Source organism: Haliotis rufescens, unplaced genomic scaffold (assembly GCF_023055435.1).
Source record: "Haliotis rufescens isolate VD_foot unplaced genomic scaffold, xgHalRufe1.0.p SCAF_4, whole genome shotgun sequence".
Lineage (NCBI taxonomy): Eukaryota > Metazoa > Mollusca > Gastropoda > Lepetellida > Haliotidae > Haliotis > Haliotis rufescens.
The window spans coordinates 4,584,625-4,609,749 of NW_025964112.1; the positions used below are offsets into that span (position 1 = coordinate 4,584,625).

A 25,125-nucleotide genomic window follows, 5' to 3' on the forward strand; every position below is an offset into this window, starting at 1 on the left:
CATTGAGCGAGGAGAATGACCCTAATCATTTTGTAAACATTTTGTTTTATTTTGCGGAAATGAAAATTTTGTTACAAGTTACATGGCCAATATGTGATAGTGGTTCAATTAAGAAATGACTTTCACTTTGTGTGAGTTCATTGGAGTATGAACCTTCATAGAGTGAGGGCCAAACTGTATGAACGTCGGAGCTTGCGAAATTCTTAGCCTTTTTTATATCACTATTTTGTACATCAAAGGATCTAGATCTATACGCAATATTTAGTACGTGTGACTTTATGTTTACACTGACAGCCATACAACAACCAGCTGTATCGCGGAATGAAATATAAATATAGTTCCTCAAAACGAGAGCTGACATGAACGTATCTGTGAAAACCTTTCTGGAAATATGAGACTCACACACCACTTTTAGTTTCTGCTACTAAAAAAATATGTTCTAGTTTTTTCCCTTTTTGTTACGTTAAAAGTTTTATTATTTGCAGGTGTTATATTATTTGTGGTGTTGTGAATGTGTCTGTATGTGTGTGATGTTGTGTATATGTGTCTCTGTGTGTTGGTATGTATTTGTGTCTGTGTATGTGTGTGGTGTTGTAAATATGTGTGTTGTGTATGTGTATGTGTGTGGTGTTATGAATGTGTGTCTCCCAATGTGTGGTGTTGCATATGTGTGTCGTGTTGTGTATTGTGTCCTCCAATGTGTGGTGTTGTGAATGTGTCTGTATGTGTGTCGTGTTGTGTATTGTGTCCTCCAATGTGTGGTGTTGTGTATGTGTATGTGTGTCGTGTTGTGTATGTGTGTCTCCCAATGTGTGGTGTTGCATATGTGTGTCGTGTTGTGTATGTGTCCTCCAATGTGTGGTGTTGTGTATGTGTATGTGTGTCGTGTTGTGAATGTGTATCTCCCAATGTGTGGTGATGTGTATGTGTGTTGTGTTGTGAATGTGTGTCTACCAATGTGTGTTGTGTATATGTGTGTCTATCTGTGTGTGGTGTTGTGTATGTGTGTCTGTGTGCGTGGTGTTGTGTAAGTGTGTACGTGTGGTTTGGTTTCGTATGTTTCTCTTTGCGTGTGTGTATATGTGTGTATGTGTCCGTCATATCAGCAAATCATTCGGGTACATATTTTCAACGAAAATAACAATTAAATGGCTCATTGTAGTACGACAAATGTTCCCCAAATTATTTCCATACAAATTTGAGTGCATCGACACTGTCTGGTTTCCGCGCTTAAACTGTCCAGTGTATATCAGTCGTTGCTCACTTGCAATCAATATTGTTTCACTTAAAATTAATTATTTGGATATGAACAGAACATGGTTACCACGTTTATAATTGAGCTTATCCGGCATATATGAATACAGGACAGGAGAAATACAAAAAACATATAAATACATACCTTTTAAAGCATTTAAAAACAGAAACAAATACAAACTAGACTGATTTGTAACAACTGTATGTATTAAAGTTCATCTGAAAAATATTACCAATATATATCTATACAGCTGTATCATTGTTATCAATACCGTGGGGAACAATTGTTTGAAGGACCCGTAAATTGTATATGGTAAACTATACCGTTTGAAATGTGACGTAAAAACATCTCTGCTATCTTTTATTAAGAAAAGAGGCTCAGCCTCTAAGACTGAAGAAAAGACATGACTCTACCCAAAAAAATAACCTCGTACTGTTGGTCGATTTTACAACTTCTGTTGCAGGTTCTGGCACTTGCCTGTATCTGCGACCTGACATAAACATGGCTTCACTCAACTCGATTCACTTGATTAGTGGTAGCCCTCACACATTCACTCTTCCTTTTTGAAGCTAAGGATATTGACTTGTGTATATACTGTAACCAGGTCGACTACTTACAAAGCGGCATGATATTGATGCACTCAAATTAAGAACACTAACAAGGGTGAAGTTTGATATAGTATGAGATGCTGCATATGACGTATTAGAAAATTGGTGAATGCATACGATTTTCAAATTCAATTCTTTAAATACGAATCTCCAAGAGTGTCGGTTTTATACAGTTGTTGATTTGTTGAAAATTATTAGGTAAATAAAACTGACAAAACCCTTTCCATATTCATATAAAATCAATGCTGAAAGTAGAGTTAACTGTACGATTCCGACCATGTCATGAACATGTTTATGAAGCACACTAAACTACTGGTAGATGAGGGTATCCTGCCCCACCGGTGGCACCTGTCAAAAACACATGCAAAGGCGCGTTGTTTGTCACCTCGAAAAAGGAACACGGCATATAGATAAAGATAATATTATTGAGTTTATTCAACATTGTACACATATACTTATACGTAAACCAAGACTTTTTACAATCATAGTTATTTAAATGTATCATTTACATTATTAAGTACATTATTATCATACAATACAGTACACAGGCACTAGCATACACACACATTTATGATTATTAGACATTATGTGACATCAATTGTTGTTATACCATGATATATTAATAAAATCCTTCAATTATTTCTTTGAATCAATAAATGTCAGAAACAAAAGCAGGGACACACACACACACACACACACACACACACACACACACACACACACACACACACACACACACACACACACACACACACACACACACACACATAAACTGTGAATTTCTTATTTTCCTCGCCATTCGAGACTGTTCATTTCGCAAAGAGCCATTTTTGTTACTTGACCAACGTGTATTATTTCGCGAGCCACACCTGACTCGTAGATTTCAAGAATAGTTTTGCTTAAGTTGCTTTTCTATATAATGATATCTAAATGATTGATACAGAATTTTATTGACCCTAAATAGTTTTTGTTAATTTTGTTATATTGTTTAAGGTTTTGGAAACACACACACACAAATGAAAATTAAATATCAAGGAAATAACATGTTATCGCAGAATTAATCTAATAGAGTTCTCTTCTAAATTGTTGTCATAAAACATTGATGTAAATGGCTACCAACAACACTGCATAGAACATAGAACCGCACTGAATTTTTGAGAAAACATAATTGGTATTGTGTCGTCCAAACGGTCAGAGCGAAATACAAATCACGTCACCGTCAGCATAGACGGTCTACCAAATGGTCACCAAAAGAACCACTAAAACGTCATAAAATGTGTTTCATATGAATTTAGAACCGCACTTGATGTTTGAGAACACATGATAGAGAGATATCTATCGGTCAGAATGAAGTAGGCCAAAGTGCTCGGAGGGTTGCAAACGGGTTTAACATTGTGTCTGCCAACCTGTCCCCTCCAGGCGAGGTTTAATGCAACTGACGTCACCAACGACAGTCCCCGCAGTGGTCGACCGGGAGCGACGTCAGCACGGCAAGACCATCAGCAGGTCAAATGCATCGTAGTCACCTGTAAGAACTCCTTCGGGCCTTTGAAACTGCCTGAAACAACATTGGAATCCATGGCAACCCTTACATCATGATGCATCGTTTGTCTAAAGATGTTTTGCGATGCAAGAGTTCCGTTATTGACTCAACGTCACCGTCAGCGTAGTGGTCTTAGAACCATGCCAATTGGCATCAACAATTCGGACACAGCATTGTAATTATACACATCACAAGTTACACAATCACTGAGGTATTTCAGAATGTCTTGATTCAACAATGATCATTTCACATGTATGCCTGAATAGCGAAAGTAGTTAGGAAGCTTGAATGAGTTTGGCGTAGCGCCTCTTTAAACAGTAGTTTAATTATATATCACTGTGTTTCAGCTTGATGTGAGAGGAACGCCCGAGGTAATTCAGGTCTTAGACGTTTACAAACATAAGTTTCTGGGATTTCTGAGTGCGACAACTTTTCACAGAAACTTGCAGCGGGTTAAGCGACTGGGCCACCAGTGTCCCCTCTTCAAGATACAGATTTGTAAGTGATCCAAAAGGTTACTCTCCTTTATTATTAATAGTAGGAGTAGTAGTAGTAGTAGTGGTAGTAGTAGTAGTAGTAGTAGTAGTCGCAGTAGTAGTAGTATTACATGAGCTGCTGGTGCATTCCGCCTTGCTCAGCACCTGGGAGATATTTTCAGTCTGATGTCCTTTTCTGGCTGAAGAAAGTTGGCCACCTTAAACGTCAATACTTCCTGTAAACAAACAAATACACATGTACGTGCCCCCGGACCCTTAGAGTAAGCAAACGAAAGTATGAAAGTAGGGAGTGTATCATGCTGACAAAAGCAGTTATTCATCACCAGTGTTATGAACATGATAGACTAATACACAACATGACAGACAATCGTCTCCAGAAGATGCTCTCCTTCAACCTTGCAGAGTGAATAAATGAGTTGGGTGTTACGCCGATTTTAGCAATATTCCACCAGTAAAGCGTTCACTCGTCCCACCGAATGCCAGGGTTCGATTCCCCATATCGATACAATACATTTCTGGTTCCCCGATGTGATGGTTCTGGAGTAGTGTCAACAGTGTCAACGACACTCACCCGATCACTCTAATACTAAAGGAACACGTATTTCCATTTAGGTTCATGATTACAATCGTGAGACACCTTTCATGCCTAATTAATATGCGAAGGCGTTTGTTAAATTTCTCATAGAAACCTTTCAGGTGTATGAAGGATGTTCACAATTTGTTTATAACAATTAGGACGTGTATTGAATACTGCCTCAAAGGATAAGATTAGTTTATCAGATGCTAACATATATTTGTAACACGTCACATCTTATTTCTGGAAACAAATTGTCCACACACACAACCCTTACATACGAAGGAAGGAAGAAAATAGAAAAGCTTCTTCTTTAAATCTTTAGGTTTAAACCGTGTGGCCTAGGAGCCAGCTCAAAACTCATTTTCTTGTTCTTATAAAAACATAGAGTTGTAACGTCAAGTATCGTGACACATAATTCAACTTTTTTTTATAACATAGCTCAACTATTTAAACTATTCAACTACTATTCAACCATCTGGCCCATTGGCCAACAAAGTTTACTTTGCTCAAAACTCTTCTCTTTTGCGAATGAAAGTCCCCACAAAGCTATGACGAGAAGTATGATGATATGTAATATTTTAAGATAATTCAGCTAATTTTTTACATTAAAATATTTGTCCATTTACTCAAACTCATTTTTTGAATTTATTTATTTATGTTTTCATATTGCTATTTAAGAACGTTAATAAATGGAAATATGCTTAACATGAATAATGGTACAGCTACACTAACGACAACTTCCACTTGTACAAGCATGCCAGAATGCATCGTGAATTAATTATCAGATTGTTTTAACAATTTTAGCATTTGATAAGAAATATATATAGACACACACAAAGAAAAAGGTTAAGCACAGCCTAATATATTTCATTATTGTTTGGTCCCAATATTTGTGACAGTCATGAAAGATATAATTACGGGAAGAATTGTTTTCTCGAGATGATGTTATCAGTCATGCGTGACGAAAGTTCTCGTGCCATGCATGGTATGCCCGTGCAGCATGCTACCTTCGAGTAGTATATCAAACCGTTAAAATTGCTTTCCTAAGCTCGGTGTTAAACAGTTATACCATGATATTGTGTGACCATGGCACGAAGGCGATTATCAAACGCCACAAGATGGCAAATAATCACGTTGCATAACGTAGGAATGTCTTGTAATGCCATTGGTAGGAATTTGGGGTATCATCACACTGTCGTAAGCAGCACCAGAATCGTCAGGAACCGGTTGAACGAAGCAGGACTGAGGGCTAGACGAATCATAAAGCGTCCCCTGTTGAGAGATCACCACAAAGCTGCTCGTTTAGCATGGTGTATTGCGCGACAGAACTGGAATCTGAGAACTTGGAGACGGATCCATTGGTCAGACGAAAGTCGCTTTCTGCTCCACGACACTGATACACCCCCAAGAACATTAAACCAACTGTTGCATACGGCGGGGGCTCGGCAATGGTTTGGGGGTGTATCTATCATGATTGCAGGTTGGATTTGATCAATATAAGGGGCACCTTGAAAGGGGCTCAGTACATCCGGGACGTTTTAAGGCCAGTCGTCGTTTTTCATTTTGACAACCACCCTCTTGCCACTCGACCTCAGTACATGGATGACAATGCCAGGCCTCATCGTTCGCATGCAGTCAGGGATAACATGAGGGCCAATGCAATAACGACTGGCTAGCAATGAGCCCAGATTTGATCCACCTTGAACGTGTATTGGGTATTCTGGGGCGGCTCATACAGGCACGAGATCCTCCTGTACAAGATTTATGCTAATTGGAAGCAGCATTGCATCAGGAGAGGTTGTTGTTGACCCATCAACAGATCCAACGTCTGACTGGAGGCATGAGACGTAGGGTGGTATGCGTCATCCGGGCACGTGGCGGTTAGACCCGCTACTGATCTGTTTCACGTGTCATGTCAAGTAGAGACTTTAAGGAACATTTTCACATGAAACATCAAACGTAACTTGTTTACTTAATCCTGCAGCTCCATACTTTTTTTAGGTATTGTCTAAGTCAAAAACAGTACCTGTGTTACCATGATGTTTTTGTCAGTAAATTGCAATCACAACTCACCAATATCTTCTTTATTTGTTGTCAAATGTTTGTTCTAACCGATGACATTGGTATCGCCCATCTCCTGTGGTCAGTCATCCCATAACTTGATTTTTGCCATTTGTCATTGTTCAGAAATAGGGGTGTGCTTAACTATTTTCTTTGTGCTATATATATATATATATATATATATATATATATATATATATATATATATATAATATACTCTTGTTCAGGGCTCTCATCTTTCAAATAATTCCTATCAGCATGTTCCCGAACCGTGCAAAAGATTGATTAAAAAAACGTTATTTGGACCCAGTGAAATTGTAAAGAACCTCGTTTTCAGATGAGAAAACTTGAAAGTAGAAAAATAGTGTAGCCTTCCCATCTTTATTTCATGTGCCAAAATGAAAATTCACGATTCTTTGGTTTCGGTGTTTTGATTCCCAATGCTGGCGATGAAGATGACGAACGTCGAGATGATAAACGAACGATATGGTAATGATAATGATGAAAACAGGAATGAATTGTACCTGTGTGTCGGGCATTCGTTCAAACTTCACAGTTCTCAGAACATGAACCAGGGCTATTTTAGCCTCCACCAGAGCAAGCCGCATCCCAATACAGATTCTAGGACCATATCCGAAAGCCAGGAAGGACAGCGGATTGGACTTTTCATCATGTCTGAAAATTGCATTAAATGAAATAATGTCAGATTGCAGGCTATGCCAGACAAAAATCATATTTTACATATTTTCAATTACACACAATCTAAAAGTAAAAAAAGTAGAATCTTTAACTTGATGTTAACGACAGTCCCTTTGCTGACACAATGTGCTTATGAACTTTGGTATTCCGTGTTTCCAAAACCAGCCTAAATAGAAACAAAGCATACTGGGCTCAGAAAGGGGGATTTGTTTTCATGATGATGGATGCAGACACAAACTGTGAATAGTGTCAATGTGTGTGTCAGGGTGCATTGCGTGTATGTCATGTCCCACTGCTGGTGCAAGGGTGGATGAGCTTGGTCTCTTCCCCCGGTGTGACTACAGCAATATCATCAGATACATCTGGTGGATAGCATTACCTTTCTGGTTTGAAGGTCTCTGGGTCCTGGAAGAGCTGGGGGTCTCTTTGTAGTGCGAATGTTGGGATAAAGATGGTTTGTCCCTCAGGGATTGTCAAGTCTTGGATCTGAATAGTCTCAGAAGCTCTGCGATGTAACCTGAAACACAGGATAAAGTCTGAATGAGCATGTGCACTGATGTAAACTGCCCCTTTGTACCTCTGACGATGATAGGTAGCCGAACATTTTCTCATTGTTGTTGAACATGACATTATGCTTCCAAAATGATATTATTGTTTTTGGAGGACCCCTGTCCTGTTTACCAAGCATATCCTGTAGTGGCACAGACAAGTTTAACAAAAGATGGACGCTACCTGTTAAATTCTGTCAATGATTGATTAGATTTGAGCATGACTATTTTCTTAAGTCCCCGAAATAATTCCTAAACCTACGACACATATGTATTGTCTTTCAATATGTCACACCATGGATTTTTACCACGAAATACCCTGAAGTCACTCGCTCCCATTACGCCACACTGTGTTTTCCTAAATGTAAATCTTATTATACACCAATGCCTCTAGTTCATTTCACGAGACATTTCTATATACTTCCGGCCTGACGATGTGACTTCTGGCAATGGAATATACCTACAATTTAATTTGTGACACTATACAGTTGACACAAGTGCCATATTTCCAATTCATAAAACAACTGCGTACTTCTGACTCACATACATGTTTTGCACGGATGTTGTCGTGACCTTGACAGTGACCTTTACCTTACTTCTTTGAAGGCAACAACGAGAACGTAACTTAGGAATTGACTTGGTACAAATCATGGCTCTGTTCATTCAGCAGTGAATGGCTACCCAGTAGGATGAGATGATAATGTGACCGTTAACCTACTAGCGCCTACAAGGCAGCTTGGCTTGTGTCATCCCCTAGGAGCTGACAATAACTATCGCGTACACGCTGATCCATTGACCGGAACTGACAATAACTATCGCGTCCTCGCTGATCCATTGACCGGAACTGACAATCACTATCGCCTCCACGCTGATCCATTGACCGGAACTGACAATAATTATCGCGTCCACGCTGATCCATTGACCGGAACTGACAATAACTATCGCGTCCTCGCTGATCCATTGACCGGAACTGACAATCACTATCGCCTCCACGCTGATCCATTGACCGGAACTGACAATCACTATCGCGTCCACGCTGATCCATTGACCGGAACTGACAATAACTATCGCCTCCCCGCTGATCCATTGACCGGAACTGACAATTACTATCGCCTCCATGCTGATCCATTGACCGGAACTGACAATAACTATCGCGTCCACGCTGATCCATTGACCGGAACTGACAATCACTATCGCCTCCACGCTGATCCATTGACCGGAAGTCGAGTCAGGTCAAATATTTTCCTTGAATGTTTCATGGTAATTTAAAATACCCAGAATTTCATGAGTTTTCCAGTTCCTGTTTCCTAGTTCTACAAGAAACCAAAACTGATAATTTGGGTGTTAATATTGGTATTAAGGACAATACAGATGTTCCTAGAAATAGACAGGACGAAAATCTGGAGGGTTGGGAGTTCTAATGAAAAGAGAAATAACAACATATGTTACAGTTGTTCCATCTTTAAGCGATAGAGCCTTGTGGACAAGTGTCAATAGGTCTATTTTGAATATTGACAGTGATCTGTGTACCACCTGTGTTTACATTCTGCATGTTAACTCTGGATTTGCAAGTGATAGCCACTTCCAGGATTTATAGTGATGTTATACTATATTTTTACCTCTTGGGGGATTCCAATGCCCACACTTCTACGTTAGAAGATACACGTGGCATTAACTACACTGTTAGTCATTCCATTGGAACAGATAATTCTGTGATAGATTACCTTAATAATAACGATATCATCGAAACCATGATGTGTCAACAAAGTCTCCCAAGACTAATCCGAACCGAATAGATGTGGTCGGCAACTTATAGACATGTGCAAAACCCTACCCATGCTTGTCTTAAATGGGAGATTGGAAACGGTAAATATACGGGTACTGTCACTTGTAAAGACAGCATTATTGTTGACCATACTTTTGCATCGAATATAGCCGTCTCTTTAGCCAAAGACTTTGAAGTACTCGACTTCGACTGTTTATATAGTGAGGCTCACATTGTCCGCTCCTAGTGACGTTATCAACGAAGGTGCAGAGGGTCGAACCGCGGCAAGATCTTCCTGACACGTCTTATAACGAGGCAAGGCCAAGGTGATTCGACATAGAAAATGAACAACAGTTCGTGACAGCACGTCTGATGGTTGTGATGACCCAGTGGCCCTTATTGACAATCGTGCCTCTGAATTAACACAGCCACAGATGTGTTCGGGGTTAGAAGGAAGAACACTGGTATAATTAAGCCCCAAACCAACTTTAATTAATGGTATGACAAAGATTGTCGTGATATGACATTCAAAAGCTAAAAAGCATGAAGTCTGGTTGATTAATGATCAAACCTGTTTATAACAAAGTTGGGGACGTTCTGAAACCAGAAAAGTACAGACCTATCACTATATCATCCTGTCTAGGGAAATAGTTTACAGGTGTGATAAATCTACGTTCAATACGGTATGTTGAGGGCAATAGTATTCTGTCAGAAGCTCAAGAGGGATCCCGGAAGGGACACCCTACTGTTGACAACGTTTTTCTTCTAAATAGCATCATTGAGTTGTTGAAATCCTCAGGTCAGAAAGTTTCTGTCTTTGTCGATCTTAAAAAGGCTTTCGATAATGTGTGGAGATACGGACTATGGCTTTAGAAAATATCTTATAGTATCTCAGGAAAAATATTTACTTTAAAAAGAAATGTGTACAATGATATTGAGTCATGTATTTGTTTAAATGGTCAAATGTCTGGATTTTTAACTGTGACAGTGGGGTTCGTCAAGGGGAAAACTTGTCACCTATGCTGTTTGCTCTTTTCCTTAACGATGTAGAAACATGTTTGCAGTATAATAATTGTGATGACATTGAAATTGGTTTACTTAAACGTATGCCGATGACACAGTACTCGTTCCAGAGTCCCCTGAAGATTTACAACATAACTTGAATATGTTTGATAATTACTGTAACACATCGACATTTAAGATAAGATGAAAATGCAGTTGTTATGTTTTGTACATCTGCAGATACTTTACATAATAGAAAAATTGAATTGAAAATTCATGATGACGAATCAAATATTTTTGACAGTTTTGCTTATTTAGGAATCATTTTCCATAGAAATTGAAAGTTTAACCACGCCATAATATCACTGAAGGAACAAGGACTAAAAGACATGTATTATTTGCTATCTTATGCTAGAAATTTAATCTTGCTTTAGATTGTGTTATTGCCTACTATTATATGGTTGTCCCGATTCTCCTATACTGCAGCGAAGTCTTGGTCAGTTATTATAAAGGGAATTGTATATCACAAACATCTTGATAATGTTTATCATTCACCATGGTTATTATATTGCAAAAAATATTTCTGATACTTGTGGTCTAATGCATGAATGGAATAATCGATTAATAGATAGTGAAGAGTCGTTATTAGAGATAGTTGATCAAATATTTTAGGAACTGGCACAGTGCCTAACGGTCTGAAGGTGTCTGATATGGTGTTATTACACCAAACTTCGGTTTTGAAAACTACTGATCTTATAACGCCAATATATGTGTCACCCTGCATAAACCTCAAACTTCTAATCATTCTTTACCCATAGAAAAAGAATGTTCCTATTTTAGTAACAAATGCAAACAATTCCTTAAGGAATATAATATAGTCGTCCAAATTATTATAAGCTTCAACCGTTAATTACGTGTCCATAGCTTTCCACTGTCAGATATCTATGTAAACCTTTCAATTGTATCCTCAATGTTGTCATTTCAATAAACAGCCGATGTCTTGTACTTTCAATCGTTATATTGTAACTGTACACCATGCGCCGCTGTGGCAGGAGGAATAAGTGAGTGAGTGAGTATGGTTTTACGCCGCTTTTAGCAATATTCCTGCAATATCACGGCGGGGGACACCAGAAATGGGCTGCAGACATTGTACCCATGTCGGGATTCGAACCCGGGTCTTCTGCGTGACGAGCGAACGCTTTAACCACTAGGCTACCCGACCGCCCCGAGCGGTGGAATAAACATGATGAAGATGATGGTGGTGGCACGGATTCCTGTTGCACAGCGCCCAGGTCACAAATCAGGTGAAGGTGGCTGTCAATGAAATGGAATGAAACTATCCTTTAAACGCAATTCTCTTAGTGAGGTATCGATATCCAAGATACATGGCATCGGTTACGGTGGGGATTAAATTGTCACACTTTTAAAACTCTGTAACTTTTGTAAACTTACGCAATAACTGGTGGGTAGAGCCTGAGCGTCTCTGTGATGACTTTGTCCAGATACTTCAGTTTCCCTATGTTGTCGTAGTTGGGTTCCTCCTGGGGAAAAGGATAAGGACAATGTCTACTACTGATTGACGAGACTTGATACGATCATTACGATCGCAATAAAGTATGAGAAATCGTCAGGTTGCAATATCAGTTAAAATTATCTTCTCATTTTACAATGACAAAGTTTGTGAGTGAATCCCTCAGGTAGGGGATGTGGTCCTCGCATAATATATTAGGTGAAAAGTGAACAAATCTATGCACCCAAATGTTCATACTGACATTTCCAAGCATTTCTTTGATTTCATTATACGCCTTCTCCTGTACATTCGGGTTCATGGCGAGACTGTGCGACGCAAAAGTCAGTGTCGAAGCAGTTGTTTCGTATCCAGCAATGAAAAACAGAATCCCTTGGCCAACTATTTCATCTGTTGTTAGACCTGTAAAAGTCGTTTTACAATAGAATACGAAAACCAAGTTGTGTCATATATTGAACGCCCTACACAGCTACATTCGTGATATGATGTTGACGGTAGCCAGTGAACAATCGAGTATGAATCAACAGTGACTGATATCATGAGCAACGTCCCGCACCATTGGTGTACGATGACGGGTAATCAACCGTATCACTGCCCGCCATATGCCAGACATATTGCTCATGCCACGTTAACACTCAAGTCGCTCATCAGTGTGCCTGTACTCACGTCTGACTGAATGTTTCTCTGGGATCTGACCATTGGCTGCGTGACCGTTTTCGTCTCTATCTGCCTCTATCTCAGCGTCCACCAAGAGTTGCAGGAAGTCGACTCTCTGCTGTAAATACAAGATGTTTTCTTGCCGAAATCTTAGAAACTCAGTCGTTGCTTCAAACCCATAAAAGAATTTAAGGCAAGGTATTTTCATTTTCTTAATCATCATTTTTGTTGGCATAAGTGTTTGTAAATACAAAATAGGTTTAAAGAGATAACCATGACTAGATTGCAGCCTTTGGAATAGCATCCCTGGATAGTAATGATTTCTATTAATAGAACGTTCCAAGCAGTAAACATTTTCATGACTTATCAATATATGTGTGAACGTCATTAAAATTGAACGTCTTAGCAAACACGGCAGCTTCTGTGTAGTAAACATTATCATCTATCCTTCACCAATATATATTCTAACACATTTCCTTGTTTTCTTATGATATAGATAGTGTTTTCAGAGAAAACGTTCACATCGATTGAAAAATTATTCAAATAAGCGTGAAACTCCTTTACCAAGTATGATTCTAGTATGCTTCTCGAAACAAGGTACATGACAGAGCATTTTATATGAAAGAATGTTTTATCTGAATGTCTAGGTTTAGAGTTTTAGAGACTTTTTTCTACTGACCGATTTGCTGTTAACACGTTATCAGAAATGGACCTCAATTCAACAGTAATGTCTAACCTCTCGACGCTCTTTTGTGTCGCTCTGTCGTTGTTTGATCATATCCGTAATATTCGTTTGAAAAAAGTTTATGACGTGTTTTGGAAAGAATCCACCCCCCAGCTTCGTGATGATCCAAACAAGTGGGGGACAGAAACCTGCAAACAAGGAAAGCGAGCAAGTTGTGTTTTATCGATCCTGGGCATGAACAATATTTGAGACGACGTGACAACTTAGTGGGAGGAAAGCCCGAAGTGATACTTTGGTGGAAATATTTGGACAAAACTCTTACCATGATCATGAGAAATATGTGCTAATAGTCAAGCCCATTGTACTAATCCGTGTTTATAGTAATCATGTGCTCATGAATCATTTGAATTATTATCAAACAGTGAGCATATGTCATATGACCTATTGAAATCTTCAAAAGTTGAAATGTATACACTAAGGGCTGCAACTTCTGGGTTACTGTTTGTTTGTTTGCTGCTGGACGCCACACTCAGCAACATTCCTGTTATATGACGGCGCTCTGTAAATAATCGAGTCTGGACCAGACAATCCAGTGTTTGATATCATGAGCATCGATCCACACAATTGGGATACGATGACATGCATCAACCAAGTCAGCGAGCACCGTCAGTCGCCTCTTGCGACAAGCATGGGTTGCTGAAGGCCTATTCTACCCCGGATCGTCACAGGTGCTGGATTACTACTGGACATAAAAGTTGACTATTGTAAGGTTGGATCTTTGAAAGAGAATTGACTGTTTGACCGTTATTAAGCGGTATCGGATCATCGTTAGCCTTGAAGCTGGTCCTGATTTCTCAAAACAAAAGTTAAAGGTTTTTTTAACTCAACTGCCGAATTGTCTTGAATCTTTGAAGACCGATATGTATAGCTATGGTCATTAGGTGTAGTGATAAATGTTCTGTGGGTCAAGGAATGAAGTTTTCTTCTTTTCCGTGTTTAAAGATTGAAATTGATCTTACTTCTCTTGCGAGGATTACAACAAAATGAGAAAAATCCTTTGAGTGATTTTAGAATCAACATGCTAGTAATTCAAATGGTCTCAGACGTTTTTGTGAATTTCAAGAAAGTCCTGATTGGATTGTATTGAGGCTTCCGGTTAACCAAGGATTTGGTGGTACATTTGCTGTACCTTCTAACATCTTCCTCTCTCTGTAAGATTTTATGGAGTTTTAGAAGTACAAAACAGTAATGAAGATGTCTTTAGATTTTGGAGTCAAGTCCAGTGTTGATAGTGTTGATAGTATTCCTCAGTTAACATATTGGTCTTACATGTGCTCTTGTGTGATGTGTCACTTACTATACAAAGTTCTTCAATCAAACATGAATCATCCGTACAATCGTGATAAGCACATATATCATTATATAAATGCATATCCATGTGATTCACTGACCAAATCACTTTGATCATCGAATAAAAACTAAATACAAATCAGCTTCAATACAAAAATACTGTGATGTGTAACATGTTTGCATCGCTTTCACTGTCTACTATGGCATATCAAGAACCGTATTTCGTTTTGTTTGTGTGTTTGTTGTTTACCGCCGTACTCAGCCATATTCCAGCTATATGACGGTGGTCCGTAAATAATCGAGTCTGGACCAGACAGTCCAGTGATTAATATCATGAGCATCGATCCACACAATTGGGATACGATGACATGCAATTGTCTAGCTATCTCACGGCGGGGGATACCAGTAATGGACTTCACACACTGTTATCATGGGGAATCGAACCAGGTTCGGTACGACGTGTTAACGTTTAAATTACGAACCACCCCCACCGACCCGAATAAGGGCAACGGTTGACGCCTTGTGCGAAAAATCGATATTATTAATGTCAATGTAGCTGTGTTTTATATATCCAAATCAAACTGCTATCATATTTGCAAAATAATCACAGTAGACAAAACAGATTCATTCACCGCAAAATGTACAGACGAGGCTGTTGAATGAAGAGAAGTTTCACCTACACATCTATCTTCAGAGGTTCAGGTCAAATTCTCAAAAATGACACCAAATGCCATCTGAGTAAGTGAGTTAAAGTTGAACGTCACATCGGCAATATTAAGCCATGTCGTGACGAGACAAAACAAAATGCCACCGGACATTTACTGAGGAAACAATATGTGAAATGCTGGAATTTCTCATTGACAACATATATACTACTCAAAACAAATTAAAGAACACCAACAATGGGAAGCTGTGTGTGTTCAATACTCACCAGCCATAACAGTTTATCTATAGTTATTTGAAAAAAATCAAGTGTTCTTTAACTTCTTTTGAGCAGTATATGTAAACTTTGGGGGGTAAGACATTTGGGCAAGAACCAGGCATGCCCATTGGCACCAACTGTGTCCCCCTTCTTGCTGATCTGTTTCTTTATGCATATGAATTAGAATTTCTGTTTGGACTGCCAAAGCCAAGGTAATTTGGCCCAGAAGTTAAGCTTTAGCTTCAGTTATATCGAGGATCTGTTATCGTTCAATAACCATAAAATAGCTAATTCCCTTCCACTGATTTACTCACCTGGGCTAGAAATAAAGGGTACCAGTGAGGCCGCCTCATCTGTTTCATATATAGATCTTTGCATAAAGATTCAGATTGACTATACACTCTCCACATGACTGTATGACACAAGGGACGTCTCCAGCTTTCCAACAGCCAACTTACCCTTTGTATCGAGCTATACTCTTGCAGCTCCAGTCATTGTCGCCTACATTTCACAACTTATGAGGTACAACCGAGCATGATCTTTGTGTTAATAGAGTGGCCAGACCCTCAAACTGCCGACATACCCCTCCTCATAGCAGAACAAAGCAAACTTAGGATTTTCTTTTTACCAGTGAGGCCGCCATGTTCCACCTGTAGAAGATGCTTTCAAGCAACACATGTTTTTGTAAGCCGTAATCCCTAAGTCTCTTTAAGGCTCGGGGGAAGGTGAAGAGGATCATCCATCAACAATGAGTGAGTGAGTATGGTTTTACGCCGCTTTTAGCAATATTCCAGCAATATCACGGCGGGGGACACCAGAAATGGGCTTGAAACATTGTACCCATCTCGGGAATCGAACCCGAGTCTTCAGCGTGACAAGCGAACGCTTTAACCCCTAGGCTACCCGACCGCCCCTCCACCTATAGAAGATGCTTTCAAGCAACACATGTTGAGAGCCATGTTTCAGACGACAATATGGCTGCCGATACATCACGCATCTCATCTGCAGTGACAGATCATATGTCATATGAACCTGAAGGCTTGAGTGACAGTGGCAGTGGTGGCAGAGACTAAACGTATCTTACTGTATTGGAAAAAATAATGGATTTGGTAATGAGTTACTGACTATATTGAAGCAGTTGCATATAAGTGCTTAACATTGACTCTTCCAGGTAAGTCAATAAGATCAGCAATTATAGAACATAAAATAGGCGATAATTATCTTATGTATGATAATAACACGATACATGGAGTTCCTGGTCGAAACCTACATTTTGACATTTAAACTTCTCATACATTCCGAAGTGAAGACGGCCATCTTGGAGGCCATTTTGTTCGCCTTATTGGATATATCAAATTTCTCAAGCTCACATTTGTAAGATACTTAAACGATTCATGTGTTCAAATAAAACAAATTGGTGCACAAGAATGTTAGTGTTGTGATAGTATTTTTTAAAATATGTTATTATACATTTCCTTAACAGAATGGGGGTTGAGATCACATGAACAAAATGTTCATACATTATATTATACCTACAATAATTGTGGAATTTTTCGTAAGCATTCAGGCAGATTTTGAGATATCACATTGTCAATATGGAGGTTACATTATCTTTAGTTTTGTAATAATTTGAAAATGAAAATTGAGTGATTTTTTCCTGTTTTTGACACATTTTTACATTTTGGCCCGTAACTCGACTTAAACAATTTTGCTAATTGTTTATTTGTTTTATTGTAGGTTTACTAAGTCAAAACACTGATTTTGTTTATAAAATGAGCATTGCTATATGTAAAGTGACTTGTTTAGAGCCATTTATTTGATTTACTTAATTTTGACACACATATGTGCATTTTACCACCAAAAAACATGTCTGCCACCAAAAGAAATCACCACAACCATTATTTTCTAATACATAAATAACATCTTCTGAAGAAAAATGTGGTTGTGCTTTGTTCTACTGTGGGGAGGGGTTACTCCTTAAATGGCCTCTTTTTAAGGGTTGGCCGCTACTCTGTAAGACTTTAATAGTTTGATAAAGAGTTCAGTATGCAAGGCCTTAGTACAGCTTTCAAAATGTTTAATGGTAGTCCCGTGGAGGACATGTCTAGATTTGATCATCACTGACAAAAATGATGTCCGATGCAATTGTCTATTTTGACTTGTACCATATGTTCGCATGTTTTTTGTTTATATTTGTCATGTGAATAGTTGACTTGCCTTTGCATGTGTTTGTGACAGGTGGCACCTGTGTGGAAAAATATACTCATCTTTTCGCGAATACCTGGTATCATCACTGTTTGATAGTGATTCATAAACACAAAGCCGGTTGGTACAATCGACTCTGCTTTCCACAGAGAGTTGTTATGAATATGGAAATGGTTGTGTCGCTTCTATTAAGAAGTATGCAACCTACTTGCTAGCAGTGGTAGTAGTCTTCTTGGCCCTGCTTGTCCAAACATCAGCTTAGCATGAGCGACGAATGGGTTGTTGAAATCGTTCTGAGAATCTACTTTTATACCAAAGGCAGTCCTTGAAATCACGTCCATAGTGAAAGCTCCAAAGTATCTGAAAAATAATGATTATAGATTAACGCTTTGCAATGGGTATTAATAATAATAATAATAATAATAATAATACTTTACATGGATGACCTTGAACTTATTGCCAATGGAGGATCCACACTCAAAAAACAAATTCTCCTTGTGGTGTCCTTTTCTAATGATATCGGCATGTTCTTTGGACTCGACAAATGCAACATTCTTCATCTAAGACGTGGCAAGGTAGAAGAGGGAGGATCAGTCAGTTTACTTGGAGGAGGAGTTATTGACCATCTCGTGGAAGGTCAGGCCCATACGTACTTTGGGATGAAGGTTAGGGACAAACTCCAGAATGCTCATATCAAGGAAAAACATCGGGCAAAGTACAAACGTGGACTTACGAAAATCTGGAGTTCAGAGCTGAACGCTCGCAATAAAGTAAAAGCCACAAATACTTATGCTGTGCCCGTCCTTTCATATTCTTTTGGTGTTGTTGATTGGACTAAACAAGAAATTCAGGGTATTGAAAAAACACGAAAAATCATGTCAGACAATAGATACCACCACCCTCGCTCTTCCCCCAATCGCTTATATTACCAATTATGATAGGAGGACGTGGTTTGATTAACGTTGGGGCTCTTCATGACAGAATTGTTTTGTGCACTTTGTCTGATGATCCTCTTGTGAAGCATGTCAAGACTCATGATGAAAACAAGGCATTCCACAGTTTTCTAAAACGAGCCAAGGATGGCGGAACATAATCTCAACGTCGGTGTTGATTTTGTTGATGTTTCTGTACTGCTGGACGGTAATGCGTGTCAACCAAGCGAAGTGCCATATCAAGTCGGCCCAGACTAAGGTTTTTAAAGGAGAGGCTATCTGAACGACCACTGCATCAAGTTTATGTGCAGTGTGTTGAGAAGATCAGCAATCCTTCGCTTGGATGAAGTCGTCTGGCCTGAAAAGTGAAACAGAAGACTTTCTGTTTGCTGCTCAGGAGCAGTCACTTCCCACTCGAAACCGTCAATGTGTGGTTTTGCATCAAAATGTAAATATGAAATGTAGATTATGTAAGTCTTTGGAATAGGCCCATTTTACAGGCTCAGACGCATGCAGGCCAACAAACCTGATCTTGTCCTTTCTGATAAATCCAATGAAATCCTTTACATGATTGAATTTTCTGTCCCTTTTGACACTAATGTGTCCTTTTTGTAATGAATTTAATGAGGCTGTCAAACCCATTGTCAGTGGATGCCCAGCTTTGGCACAAACACAGTATCTTAAGCGACATGATCGAGTAGTCGACATGCTTGTTGATTTGACACAGAGGTCCATCCCTGGTACCACGCAGAATATGTACAGGGCGTCATGGAAAATGAGAAATACAAAATTCTTTGGAATATACCCGAATACTGCCTAAGACCTCTCCAGCCAAAAAGAAATGATCATGTTCTTTTTGATAAATCAAATGAAATCATTTATAGTATTGAATTTTCTGTCCGTTTTGACGAGATTCAGGAAAAGCATGGCAAATATGCGGATATCACTTTCGAAATGTCCCACTTGCACCCCAAGTACCAAGTTGTTCGACTCCCCATTGTTCTCGGTGTCTTAGGTTTCGTACCTCCTATATTTGGTGACTGCCGTTGGGAGAGTACCCGGGTTTGCTGCCAGGAATACAGCCCTTCTGACAATCTGGGTAATGCAGAAGGCTGCAATCTCTTGGTGGGTTCGACTAGGCAGCGCTTACTGGATAAAGTCCCATTCGCTGTCTGGGTTGCGCATAAGAGGAGGCAAGGGCCCTGGTCTGATGATGAGCCTAACCAGTCTGACAGTGTCAGGATCACAAAACCCCTGTTGTCTGCATTTTTATTTTAATCTGTATATAACAGTAAGTCAATTATTTTGCGATATGTCCACACCACAGGGGCATGCTCAAAGTGCTGCACTATTATAACCCCGGTCAATTGATCAGTGTTCACCATATACAACCCAAGCAGCCTTTGAAAGTATACCGAGTTTGAGATTTTATTCAATTGAAAATTGACAGAACAATTAACTTATTGTATGTCTATCTAACCATCACTCAATTCTGCAATAGTATGTGAAAAGTAGTACGTGGCTGGGTAATCGATCCACGCAATTGGGATACGATGGTATGGATCAACGAAGTCAGCGAGTCTGACCACCCGATCCCGTTAGTCACCTCTTACGACACGCATAGTCGCCATTTACGACAAGCATGGGTTGCTGAAGACCTATTCTACCCCGGATCTTCACGGGTCAGAACGGAGAGTAACATAATGTATAGTAACATAACGTACCCCGGATCTTCACGGGTCAGAACGGAGAGTAACATAATGTACAGTAACATAACGTACCCCGGATCTTCACGGGTCAGAACGGAGAGTAACATAATGTACAGTAACATAACGTACCCCGGATCTTCACGGGTCAGAACGGAGAGTAACATAATGTACAGTAACATAACGTACCCCGGATCTTCACGGGTCAGAACGGAGAGTAACATAATGTACAGTAACATAACGTACCCCGGATCTTCACGGGACAGAACGGAGAGTAACATAATGTACAGTAACATAATGTACCCCGGATCTTCACGGGTCAGAATGGAGAGTAACATAATGTACAGTAACATAATGTACCCCGGACCTTCACGGGTCAGAATGGAGAGTAACATAATGTACTGTAACATAATGTACAGTAACATAACGTACCCCGGATCTTCACGGGTCAGAACGGAGAGTAACATAATGTACAGTAACATAACGTACCCCGGATCTTCACGGGTCAGAATGGAGAGTAACATAATGTACAGTAACATAATGTACCCCGGATCTTCACGGGTCAGAACGGAGAGTAACATAATGTACAGTAACATAATGTACCCCGGATCTTCACGGGTCAGAATGGGGAGTAACATAATGTACAGTAACATAATGTACCCCGGACCTTCACGGGTCAGAACGGAGAGTAACATAATGTACAGTAACATAATGTACCCCGGATCTTCACGGGTCAGAACGGAGAGTAACATAATGTACAGTAACATAATGTACCCCGGATCTTCACGGGTCAGAACGGAGAGTAACATAATGTACAGTAACATAACGTACCCCGGATCTTCACGGGTCAGAACGGAGAGTAACATAATGTACAGTAACATAACGTACCCCGGATCTTCACGGGTCAGAACGGAGAGTAACATAATGTACAGTAACATAACGTACCCCGGATCTTCACGGGTCAGAACGGAGAGTAACATAATGTACAGTAACATAACGTACCCCGGATCTTCACGGGACAGAACGGAGAGTAACATAATGTACAGTAACATAACGTACCCCGGATCTTCACGGGTCAGAACGGAGAGTAACATAATGTACAGTAACATAATGTACCCCGGATCTTCACGGGTCAGAACGGAGAGTAACATAATGTACAGTAACATAATGTACCCCGGACCTTCACGGGTCAGAATGGAGAGTAACATAATGTACAGTAACATAATGTACAGTAACATAACGTACCCCGGATCTTCACGGGTCAGAATGGAGAGTAACATAATGTACAGTAACATAATGTACCCCGGATCTTCACGGGTCAGAACGGAGAGTAACATAATGTACAGTAACATAATGTACCCCGGATCTTCACGGGTCAGAATGGGGAGTAACATAATGTACAGTAACATAATGTACCCCGGACCTTCACGGGTCAGAACGGAGAGTAACATAATGTACAGTAACATAATGTACCCCGGATCTTCACGGGTCAGAACGGAGAGTAACATAATGTACAGTAACATAATGTACCCCGGATCTTCACGGGTCAGAACGGAGAGTAACATAATGTACAGTAACATAACGTACCCCGGATCTTCACGGGTCAGAACGGAGAGTAACATAATGTACAGTAACATAACGTACCCCGGATCTTCACGGGTCAGAACGGAGAGTAACATAATGTACAGTAACATAACGTACCCCGGATCTTCACGGGTCAGAACGGAGAGTAACATAATGTACAGTAACATAACGTACCCCGGATCTTCACGGGTCAGAACGGAGAGTAACATAATGTACAGTAACATAATGTACCCCGGATCTTCACGGGTCAGAACGGAGAGTAACATAATGTACAGTAACATAATGTACCCCGGACCTTCACGGGTCAGAATGGAGAGTAACATAATGTACTGTAACATAATGTACAGTAACATAACGTACCCCGGATCTTCACGGGTCAGAACGGAGAGTAACATAATGTACAGTAATATAACGTACCCCGGATCTTCACGGGTCAGAATGGAGAGTAACATAATGTACAGTAACATAATGTACCCCGGATCTTCACGGGTCAGAACGGAGAGTAACATAATGTACAGTAATATAACGTACCCCGGATCTTCACGGGTCAGAATGGAGAGTAACATAATGTACAGTAACATAATGTACCCCGGATCTTCACGGGTCAGAACGGAGAGTAACATAATGTACAGTAACATAATGTACCCCGGATCTTCACGGGTCAGAATGGGGAGTAACATAATGTACAGTAACATAATGTACCCCGGACCTTCACGGGTCAGAACGGAGAGTAACATAATGTACAGTAACATAATGTACCCCGGATCTTCACGGGTCAGAACGGAGAGTAACATAATGTACAGTAACATAATGTACCCCGGATCTTCACGGGTCAGAACGGAGAGTAACATAATGTACAGTAACATAATGTACCCCGGATCTTCACGGGTCAGAACGGAGAGTAACATAATGTACAGTAACATAACGTACCCCGGATCTTCACGGGTCAGAATGGGGAGTAACATAATGTACAGTAACATAATGTACCCCGGACCTTCACGGGTCAGAACGGAGAGTAACATAATGTACAGTAACATAATGTACAGTAACATAACGTACCCCGGATCTTCACGGGTCAGAACGGAGAGTAACATAATGTACAGTAACATAATGTACCCCGGATCTTCACGGGTCAGAACGGAGAGTAACATAATGTACAGTAACATAATGTACCCCGGATCTTCACGGGTCAGAACGGAGAGTTACATAATGTACAGTAACATAACGTACCCCGGATCTTCACGGGTCAGAATGGAGAGTAACATAATGTATAGTAACATAATGTACCCCGGATCTTCACGGGTCAGAACGGAGAGTAACATAATGTACAGTAACATAACGTACCCCGGATCTTCACGGGTCAGAACGGAGAGTAACATAATGTACAGTAACATAATGTACAGTAACATAACGTACCCCGGATCTTCACGGGTCAGAACGGAGAGTAACATAATGTACAGTAACATAACGTACCCCGGATCTTCACGGGTCAGAACGGAGAGTAACATAATGTACAGTAACATAACGTACCCCGGATCTTCACGGGTCAGAACGGAGAGTAACATAATGTACAGTAACATAACGTACCCCGGATCTTCACGGGTCAGAACGGAGAGTAACATAATGTACAGTAACATAACGTACCCCGGATCTTCACGGGTCAGAACGGAGAGTAACATAATGTACAGTAACATAACGTACCCCGGATCTTCACGGGTCAGAACGGAGAGTAACATAATGTATAGTAACATAACGTACCCCGGATCTTCACGGGTCAGAACGGAGAGTAACATAATGTACAGTAACATAATGTACCCCGGATCTTCACGGGTCAGAACGGAGAGTAACATAATGTACAGTAACATAACGTACCCCGGATCTTCACGGGTCAGAACGGAGAGTAACATAATGTACAGTAACATAACGTACCCCGGATCTTCACGGGTCAGAACGGAGAGTAACATAATGTATAGTAACATAACGTACCCCGGATCTTCACGGGTCAGAACGGAGAGTAACATAATGTACAGTAACATAACGTACCCCGGATCTTCACGGGTCAGAACGGAGAGTAACATAATGTACAGTAACATAACGTACCCCGGATCTTCACGGGTCAGAATGGAGAGTAACATAATGTACAGTAACATAATGTACCCCGGATCTTCACGGGTCAGAATGGAGAGTAACATAATGTATAGGAACATAACGTACCCCGGATCTTCACGGGTCAGAACGGAGAGTAACATAATGTACAGTAACATAACGTACCCCGGATCTTCACGGGTCAGAACGGAGAGTAACATAATGTACAGTAACATAATGTACCCCGGACCTTCACGGGTCAAATATATTTGTAACAACATGACACCTACTTTAAAACTTAAAACCATGTGGAGGTATTCTTTAAGTACTGACTAAGCGACTGTACAGTTCGTCAACTTACGACATTTTCAATTGAAAATCAAACATATGATAAAATCAACCGTGAGAGGTAGTTTCTTCTGCCCCTCACTGTATAGGCTGAGACAAACATTCTCTTCAATGGTGAAGAGGATTATCTGTTAACAAAGGGTCACTAGGGCATGCGAAGACACGGGACTGAAGATGAAGATGGAATGTGGCATTTTGTTTGCAAGGGTGTTCTCGTTTTGATAAAATGTAGATAGAATGCAATCTCATCCAATTTACGCTCTTCCAAGAGTAAAATAGAAAAATCCCGAATACAATAGCTTACAATAATAAAATGTGTAATTATCTCGTATATGTAGTATCCGATAAATACAAAATATCCATTTCAACGCATATAATCGAATGAAAGGTTCAGTTTGACATGTCAACACAATACGTACTCCTTCATAGTAACCCCTTCTTTTCTCCCGACGACTTTAGAGAAGTTACTTGAAAGAGTCGTTGCGCAGTCGTTGATAGCAGCACACATCTAGGATGAGAGAAGTTGACTTACATACCTACACACTGTTCTTAATATTGTAAAACTATA

The 25,125-nt window shown here is 40.0% G+C and overlaps 1 protein-coding gene across 1 annotated transcript in view; it reads right to left on the reverse strand.

Moving 5' to 3' along the window:
• Positions 1 to 2,274: 2,274 nt before the first annotated feature.
• The window catches only part of LOC124143001 (cytochrome P450 3A5-like), a 28,510-nt gene continuing 5,659 nt past the window's right edge, over positions 2,275 to 25,125 (reverse strand). Inside the window, exons 6-14 of the mRNA XM_046511779.2 lie at positions 24,977 to 25,065; positions 18,111 to 18,262; positions 13,477 to 13,613; positions 12,750 to 12,858; positions 12,328 to 12,485; positions 12,008 to 12,096; positions 7,620 to 7,757; positions 7,066 to 7,216; positions 2,275 to 4,118 (exon numbers count right to left, since the gene is read on the reverse strand). Of these exons, the coding sequence (XP_046367735.2) occupies positions 4,041 to 4,118; positions 7,066 to 7,216; positions 7,620 to 7,757; positions 12,008 to 12,096; positions 12,328 to 12,485; positions 12,750 to 12,858; positions 13,477 to 13,613; positions 18,111 to 18,262; positions 24,977 to 25,065 (1,101 nt within the window). The 3' untranslated portion in view covers positions 2,275 to 4,040. The remainder of the gene's footprint in view (positions 4,119 to 7,065; positions 7,217 to 7,619; positions 7,758 to 12,007; positions 12,097 to 12,327; positions 12,486 to 12,749; positions 12,859 to 13,476; positions 13,614 to 18,110; positions 18,263 to 24,976; positions 25,066 to 25,125) is intronic.